Source organism: Aplidium turbinatum, chromosome 7 (genome assembly GCF_918807975.1).
Source record: "Aplidium turbinatum chromosome 7, kaAplTurb1.1, whole genome shotgun sequence".
Taxonomy (NCBI): domain Eukaryota; kingdom Metazoa; phylum Chordata; class Ascidiacea; order Aplousobranchia; family Polyclinidae; genus Aplidium; species Aplidium turbinatum.
Window position 1 is genome coordinate 12,166,369 of NC_137478.1, and position 9,527 is coordinate 12,175,895.

The 9,527-nt window shown below is 36.7% G+C and overlaps 1 protein-coding gene across 6 annotated transcripts in view; it reads left to right on the plus strand.

The window, feature by feature from the left end:
* LOC145774397 (GTPase-activating protein and VPS9 domain-containing protein 1-like) overlaps window positions 1-9,324 on the plus strand; it is a 190,059-nt gene extending 180,735 nt beyond the window's left edge. For all 6 annotated transcript variants that reach the window (XM_082585640.1, XM_082585643.1, XM_082585644.1 and 3 more), the window contains 4 exons: window positions 486-658; window positions 1,155-1,269; window positions 3,232-3,502; window positions 8,440-9,324. In XM_082585640.1, the coding sequence (XP_082441766.1) occupies window positions 486-658; window positions 1,155-1,269; window positions 3,232-3,502; window positions 8,440-8,580 (700 nt within the window). In that variant the 3' untranslated portion in view covers window positions 8,581-9,324. The remainder of the gene's footprint in view (window positions 1-485; window positions 659-1,154; window positions 1,270-3,231; window positions 3,503-8,439) is intronic.
* Window positions 9,325-9,527: the final 203 nt, after the last annotated feature.

Below are 9,527 nucleotides of genomic sequence, written 5' to 3' on the forward strand. Positions count from 1 at the left end.
TAAGGTTACTGGAGAAGCATTGCCATAGGCCTGCTTAAATCTTGGTGATTTTATGCAAAACATTGACGGGGGGGAGTCGGTTTTACTTTTAGCCTCCCTTGCCATTTTATCATAAACAGAGATTATTTGGTATCAAAAGATTAATTGGTATCATAAACAGAGATTAATTGGTATCAAAATTATAGTTTTTAGGTGTATTTCAGGTATTTATGCACCACATGGCCTGGATTTCTGGATATAGCACAATGTGTATGTGTGACAAACGTAACGTGAATTTTCCACTTTTGACAAAAGTAACCATTTGTTATCATATCTCACAAACCTGACGTGATACGATAAATCTGAGGTCAGATTCGGATTCAGCACCCTAAAATTACTCTGAATCAGTTTTCAAAGTTCATAGAGGAAAAATCGTGTAGACCAGTGTTATGATTGTGAACTTGTTTAGTGTGACATATAGTCTTTTAAGTTTTATGTTTTTTTAGACAATATTTCACTACACAGTGTGTCAAGCTGTTCATGAAGGACAAAGAGAGTGCCTTTGCAAAGTTTTATAAGTTCTTGACAAGGTCGATCACATTAGATGAAAAGGTTCAGTTAATTAAAGATTTTCTGAGCTCATTATATGGACAGATGGTGGAGAGCCCGATATGGGAAGGTTTGTCCTCGGGTATCTTTGCATTACACTATTAGTTTATATGATAACTTTATTTTGCAGGCAATGTTTTCCTTAAATTGTGTATGTGAAGCTTTTTATTTCTTTGTGGTAAAGACTATATTCACTGCAGATGTAAGCAAGGTTGTGGAAACGATTTAAAGTGTTCAACTCCTCAATGTTATAGGTTGGTGTCAGGTTTCACATGAAAACATTTCGCTGCTTTCACATACTGTATAACAACAGTGTTCATTGGTCACTGAATTTATAGCGTATCTGTCTTTCTTTGTTAACAGCTACCACTAAAGACTACCGACACCACAGTATGTGGTATTGGCGAGCAGCAAACATCTTTCAGTCAACAAATTTATGTGATTTTGTATTTATACGTTACATTGAAGACTGTGCTTGAATTTTTTGGTAAAACAGTATTATGGAGTTGATTTTAGTTCACTTTATTCATTTATCTATTAATTATTGCTTGGTGACGTATTTCCAGGTGCCAGTCAAGATCAGATTGAAGATGGTGAAAGTCGCATAGAGCGTCACATTTTCTCGCGTGTGTACAAGCAAGCTATGTTTCCTAATGGAGATGGAGATATTTTGAGAGATCAGTGAGCATATTTGGTGTCTCAATTTATATTTCCTTTGAAGTCAACAACATGGTTGCGCTAGTCGATTTTGGATACAATTTGTTGCTTAAAACCCGCAGTGGCTTTTGATGTTTGTTTATATGTTCTTTATTTTGTACTTCCGTATTGTTTTCTGTTTGACAAGTTACTTTTCTTTGAAGTCTCTGCATATTAAAGTATGTTAGATCTACTGCAAGTACCAACTCTAGCTTATATATTTGACTACAGAATATTTTAAATTTTAAAAGCCTAGCAGCACACTTTCATTTTCTGGCGACGACGACGATTAATCTTTTGACTACTCTAACTGAGTAGTCAAAAGATTGTGTAGTCAAAAGATTTTTGACTACTACTCTAACTACTCTACTATGACTACTCTAAATTTAGTAATTCGTTAAGAATAAATTAACACTGATTAGTAGCTGCATTAAAAATAATAGGCGTATGTTTTTTTTATAAATTAAATTAAAGTTGTCAAAAGCTCTTTGGTTGGTTAAACTTTCGACAAGGTTGATGACTTCCATTTACGTTTTCCATAAAAAAAAAGCCTCAACAAAGAGAAAATACATATAACCAACATAAAAGAACAAGATGGCTGGCTCTATTGTGGAGTTTAGAGACAAAACATTAAATTAAAAAACAAGCGTTTTACTAAAGTTTGTAATCTAGTGGTCAACATCAAAGGACAACCAGCAATTACAATGACAAAAATAAAAATTTCACAACCACTCCAGAAGATTAAGCTTAGTTAGAGAGTTTGCCTTGTGGTGCCATAGACATACGAAGCCGATTAAGTAGTCAGATTTAACATATCTGTATTTACGTTTATTTTTAGCATATACATACTGTTGTGTTTTTACCTCATTCAACCAGAGTCATATAAAGATTTTCTAATTGTATTTTAATTCGCAAGAAAGAAACTGTACTGTGAAAAGGGCGTGTCACCAAAATATACTTGAATTCAAAACGAGAAGCGCTGATTAACAAAAGCAGGCGGATGAATACTAAGCAAAAGAGAATACCTGAGGGAAATGAAAACAAAGTACATCGTTGCAATGCAAATAAACCAAAATACATAACACATACAAGAAAACAAAAAACACATTGAAACAAATTTCACACCGAACGTTTTCGAGATCACATGATGTCCTCTTCAGGAAGTATATCCTTTTTTCAGATGTAGATAAAATTACTGTATGTAATTGCGATTTACTCACCATCACATAGTAGCCTTTCCCTAGCCATTAAGACTATTCGTGAGACATTAAGACTACACGTGATGGTTAGCTGAGTCGCTGTTTTCGTGAGTACTCAGCCTTGCGCTGACTAACAGGAACAACGACTCACCAATTTCACCATTACCAGCACCCTTTCTACAAAACAACAATGTTGTTACAAATAAGAAATATGTGTTTTTCATCCAAATTTTTAATAAGAAAAGGTATTCCTAAGTCCGTTTTTCTTAGAAAAGTCTCTTCCTTCCTTTTTTGCTGTAAATTTTGTAGAAGTTTTCATTTCTGCGCATTCACGCTTTTCAAGTTTAAAGAAGAGGAAAATGACAAAAATACGAAAGTTTGACGTTATCGAAGGATTGTTCTTTGTATAACAAAACAAAAGCAATAAAAACTAAATCAGTGCAAAATACGTCATAAAGTGAGCATTGCTGGAAAAAGGTGGACAATAAAAAGGAAATTAGAGGAAGTGACAGTTGCAAGGAAATGCGTTAAAGCAAGTTCAAAGTGAACGACGATCTTTCATGTAAAATAATGAGCCATAACACTACCCGTCTGAGTATTCGTGCTTCGGGCTACATCTTTTTGCTTCACGTGCCGCTGGTTGCACACTCCTCGCCTTACATTTGTCGATGCCAGTCGATTGTAATTTTGTGCCATCAACTTTGTATTTGTTGTGTCATTTCGTGTGTTTTAATCTAGTTTTGTTTAGACTGTATCATCAGCACATTGTTCGTCTGGCGGCTGTGATTTCTCCATCGCATTCGTCACTGCTTGTGAGGAAAAAGTATTTATTAGAATGCCCCTGGCCATCCGCACAGCGCGAAGCAAGAGCGTTAGCCGCGTATCGCTCTCCAAGAGGCAAACTACAAGCTGCGTTAAGATGCTGCAGAGCAATCATGCATTTGCTTAAACTCGCTGATGAAAATCAAGCCCCAGGAGCAGATGATTTTACTCCAGTGCTTGTATTTGTTTTAATCAAGGTAAATAGGCCTACACCCCGGCCTGTCCTTGTTGTCTTTCTGTTAAAAATATTGACGTAAACCTACTTACAATGTGCAACTTTACATGGTCATCAATAATTAACGTTATAACTTCAAACAACTGTATTTAACAAATGGTAGACAATTTTTGAGTAATAAACATATAATATTATTGTCAAATAAATAAATATTTAGGAAAAACGAGTTTTACTCAATATGTCCGCCATTTGCGTCGATAACAAGTCGGAGATGCTTCGAAAAGGACCTCCAAGAGTCACGAATAACTCTTTGAGGTATTTTGGCTCATTCTTTTTTCAGATTAGCCTTCAGCGCTTCCAAACTTTGGTGGTGTTTACTCGAAACCTTGCTCTCTAGGTAAGACCATATGCCAAAGTCTAGGGGGTTCAGGTCTGAGGATGAGGGAAGCCATTCTTCCTTGGAAATCAAGAACGGCACATTGGCTGAAATCCAGTTTTGCATTCTCTTAGCTCCATGTGAAGGGGCAGAATCTTGTTGGAATAACCAATTACGTTTTTTAAAGTGTTTCTTTGCCCAAGGCAACAATGAACCCTCAAGAATATCATTTCGGTAGTTTTCTTGGTTCAATTTCACTAGTTGGTCCACACAAATCAATGGACTCCTTCCTGATTCGTTGACTGCGGCCCACACCATCACTGATGCCGCCCATTTAGTGCAGGCGTGGGAAGTTTTTGTGGGAAAATTTTTTTATCAAGCTGATACTTTTCTCAGACCTTCCCCATACTATGCAAATGGCTCAGAAAAAAATCCCCATCAATTGAATGATGGGAAACTCCCTTTTGGACCCATTTTCCCAATGACGTCACAATTCCTTTATGAAAATTTCAAGTTTTTCAAAATAGGACATATTATACATCATTTTTTAGCTTTTTTCAAGGGGAATAACTTTTTCTATTAACAAGAACCCTGAAAATGTACAGAAAAAGAGTTATTACCGATTAAGCAAAAGGATAAATCTATGAATTCCAGGCAAATTTGAAATTATTCGTCACTGTTGGACTTATTCTTCTACATTCGTTAACAAGAATTAAACAAAGTAAGCGAAACAAAAATTGAAGCTATCATTATCATCAAAAACGTCAATGTTGCTTTCCTCCTCGTCTTGTCTCGTTTCATCTTCATTGTAAGAGCACTCCTCTTCGGTGCCAACATCGACGTTATGCAAAAGTGAAAAAAAAACCTTCATTCTTAAGTTTTTCGTCTAGTCTCTGGAGTATGTCGTTCATACTAATTATACTTAGATACGAAAAAGATGTAAAACTATCTTTGTATTTGAAGCATACTTAGGCTACTATACTATTACATTCAACACCATGACTCCAGATATTGCTGATAATTGCAGAATTCTCTTTTCATCTATGGTTGTAGGCCTACGATCAACTCCTAACCGAGCAGCACACAGTAAAGAGGACAGCAAAAAGCTTCACCGGAATTTGGAAAGATCTTGCGATCGAGCAAGCTCTTATGTGCTCAATTAAGTCGCGTGGAGGATTGACGGAAGGAAAAGTATGCAGAAAGTGTTCGACATCTTTGGGTTTTTAGTGTGAGTCACTCGGCAAGTATTCATGAAGCAATGACGCAACTAAACAAGGCTCAGTTTCTATGAAGTAGGCTAACCAGCATGAGGAGTTGGGTGCTTCAAGAAAAATAAGGGATTACGAAGATTGTAAAAGTTTCTGGCCTGGTTAACAACGAAAAACCCATTCTTGGTGCCAGATGTAAACCTATCTTCTCTTTCAAACGGTCTAGTGTCCATCGCTGGAAAAGATGACGTCAATTGTGAACAAGCGGAGCAAATTGGTCAAAATATCCAAAAAGGTTTAGAAGGGGTAGCAATTACTATCGCATCAATCAATTGATCAAACCATTAGATTCCTTAATGGAAGTAAACAAAACAAAAAGTAGTGCAAGTGGTATTGGTTCGAAAGTCATGTTCAATAGGATGTTTGCTGTTGCTAAAAGCGAGGAAAGCCTTGAGCAATTTTTCGAATTCGAGTTGACTTCGGAGCCAATGTCGATGTTCAAGGAAGGCATGATGAGAAAGCCTGACAAACCCTTTCTTCGAAAAATTCTTTTGCCTGGTTCTTCGTCGCATGCCTTAGAGGAAATCAACAATCAACTTTTATTATCAACGGTGGTGCATTAGGCCTACTACATAAAGTTCGCTGGAAAAAAGGAATGAAGTTTTCAGAAGTTTAAAATTCGTATGTGAAATATATCCAAAACCATTATACTTATACCCATGCTGTCGTTGTGTTTGATGTCTATCATAACAAAAGTACTAAAAGTCACGAGCACTTGCGCCGAAATTTTGTTCCACAGAGCACGTTTGTGAAAATTGATCCGAGCAATTCACTTTCTTTTACTCAAGATCGCTACCTCAGCTGCATCGAAACCAAGGCTGAATTCATCAAGTTTGTTTCTACCCTTCTGAGACAATCCGAAGTTGAAGTTCACAACTGCTCTGAAGATTTTACAATAACATCTACATTGAAAATAACTGATCTACACAATGAATATTGAAAAACGAAATGCACAAGAATGAAACTGCAAAGCAGAGAAGGAAGGCACATCGCATGGCGGCTAATTACGCGAGGCAAAATGCTTTGATAATGCTGACGGTTCCATTGTAGCGAAATCCCTTGATTATGCTTCTCTTCGAAAAGGTCCAGTAAATGTCATTGCTGATGATACTGATGTAGTTACTATGTTACTGCATCATTGGAAGACTGACACTCATGATGATATTTACTTCGACCAGGAGCGCGTCAACAAAGCCTGGAGAATCAAAGAAGCCAACCCATGTATTAAAGATATCAAAGAAGATCTTCTTTTCCTCCATGCATGGTCAGGATGCGACACAACGTCATCGATATTTGGAAATGGGAAAAGAAGTTTGCGAAAATCAGAAACGCTGAAAGAGAATTCTGCAATTATCAGCAATGTCTGGAGTTCCCAAAACGAGGTCGGAGAAGCCTCTATAACTGCATTCAAGATCTGGTATTGTGGCAATGAAGATTCAACGCTTGCTAAACTCAGGTATGTATTTTTACATAGGGAATATATAATATTGTTTACACTTTTAAGATATTGTCCAATTCTAGATCCCCTGTATGTAATATTTATCTTTGTTTACTTTTAGACATGACAATTACATGTATATGGCATGCGAAGGGATAATTGCACCGGAAAAGCTACCACCGAGCCAAAGAGCAACCTACTTCCATGGGTTACGGCTTTAGAATTTAAATTCAATGTTTGTGAATGGGGATGGAAAAACAATAGCAACAACGAACTTGTCCCAATAATGACGGATATGCGTATAGCACCAGAAGCATTGACCAAAGTAATTAGATGCAGATGCAAGAAATCAACTAAAAATCCATGTGGAACGAAAACTTGCACCTATCGCAATTATGGAATGGCATGTGTTTCTTCGTGTGGTGAATGTCATGGTGTTGAATGTAATAGTATAGTAGCCTAAGCATGCTTGAAATACAAAGATAGTTTTACATCTTTTTCGTATCTAAGTAATAATTTGTATGAACGACATATTCCAGAGACTAGACGAAAAACTTAAGAATGAAGACTTTTTTTCACTTCTGCATAACGTCGATGTTGGTACCGAAGAAAAGGAATTCTCGTACAATGAAGATATGAAACGGGACAAGACGTGGAGGAAAGCAACATCTTTGTCGTTTTTGATGATAGCTTCAATTTACGTTTCGCTTACTTTGTTTAATTTTTGTTATAGAATATAGAAGAATAAGTCCAACAGTGACGAATAATTTCAAATTTGCCTGAAATTCACAGATTTATCCTTTTGCTTAATCGGTAATAACTCTTTTTCTGTACATTTTCAGGGTTCTTGTTAATAGAAAAAGTTGTTCCCCTTGAAAAAAGCTAAAAAATGATGTATAATATGTCCTATTTTGAAAAACTTGAAATTTTCATAAAGGGATTGTAACGTCATTTGGAAAATGGGTCCAAAAGGGGTTTCCCATTATCCAATTGATGGGGATTTTTTTCTAAGCCATCTGCATAATATGGGGAAGTTCTGAGAACACCACTTTTTAAGTTCCCACGACTGCACTAATTGTTTCCGACTCCGAGTGACTACCCGACGTTCCACGTCACCATCTCTTGACCAGACACGATCATTCTGAGTGTTAAAATGATGCTGGACATCAAATTTCTTCTCATCGCTGAACACAAGGTTTGGCAGGGTGCCTGCTCCTTCAATACGTGAGAGCAGAATTCTGGCTCTGGAGAGATGTTTCTCAATGGTATTCAACTGTTTCTTTGTGTGTTTGAATGGGCTCATCTTCAAATCCTTCTTGACAACTGTGAACATGGTTCTATAGGTCACGTTCGCCTCCTTTGCCAGTTTTTGAATTGGATCTTTTGTAACTTTAATTATTGATGACCCTGTATATTGTTTTATGCATAAACAGCCAGCAGGCATTTTAGACAAACACACTAATTTAGTCAGACTAATTTTCGCTCTAACATTTACTGGCTAGATGTGTAAAGTTGGCGTTTTTCGATCGTTTCGACTTCGCTAAATGTTAGTGATTAGAAGCGATGTAAAACCGGCAAATTATTCACGAAAAACTTCAATTTTAAATCTCTCAAAATCCATCAATTTCTTGTTGTTTCGATCAAATTGTGTTCAGCCCACTGTCGTAGTACCGATTTTGAACTATGATTTTTCTGACAACAATAATTGGTTTGTATTGCTTGAAAGATTAAATGAAACGATTATCGATCCCAGACATATTTTCTTTGTATGAAACCCGGTAGGGTCTTCTTCTCACACCGGATCAACGCCACTGCACTTGCATACTGTTGCTTTTTATTGGTATTTTACAAATTATTTAAATGAAATTGATGTTCAGGCAAATCCACCTCACCTTCTATCCACCGTGCAGTACGTGAACAGCTTCGTGGGGGATACATTGGCAGGGGAAGACTCTTATTGGTGGATGCAATTTACTGCCGCTACTGAATTTATCAAAACTATTGACGAACGAAAGTGACAATCTTGGTACATCTCATATAATGCATTATCATCATTTTGAGTATGGTGTGATTTTTGTAGATTCAATGTAATTCTATTATTGTCACTTGTTAGTCATGAGCATTAGTGGACAGCGACTTCCGTCAATGTAACTCCATTGAGTTGTACTGGTTCAGCCCGCCGTGTGCTCCTGTTTCACGTGGTATTAAAGATATTTATTTGCTGTAATTGTTTAGTCTAAAAACATTCAATGATTTAAATTGACCGTGTGTTGGTTGTGAAATTACTGTACTTTGCCGATTATGGCTCGCATACTTCCTGTGGTCATCTCAGTCGTTAGAGTTAGCATAATTTAGTGAACTGTTGGTGGTAATTTGACCTTTTTAAAGGTATTTTCTTTGTTGCTTAATCACTTTTATAGCGTCAATTACGACGGGTTATGTCCAGATATAAGGTATGTTATTATGACATATCCAATTATCCAATGATTATTATTATCTTTGTATATTATTATTAATATTTGTGATTCATTATAATGTTGATATTGAATGAAGCGGCCGATGCACCATTCATGCATAGACCCAAGTGGCATTTCTGAAAGAACTTACACCAAAATAATAAAATTTAATTGTTGGAGTTCTGTTAAAAATATAGGCACAATCCTGTAAAGTGTGGATACAATAACAATGCAAGATCATTGCAAGTGTGATCGCAGTATTGTAGTTTCAATGAACGTGGTGCGGTTTCCACCACGAAGTGTGTTACTCACGGTACTACAAGAGACTTTGGCTTTATCGACATACTTAAGCGGTGAAGAAAACGCGTTGATGTAAACGAATTGTTTCAAATTCAGGTCTTTGAAGACTTTCTTTACTCTTATGAGCTTTTTCGACGCGGACCACAAAGTAAAGAAAATCTTCGAAGACCTCGATTTGCCAGTCCTCCTATTTCGACGCTCACAAACCC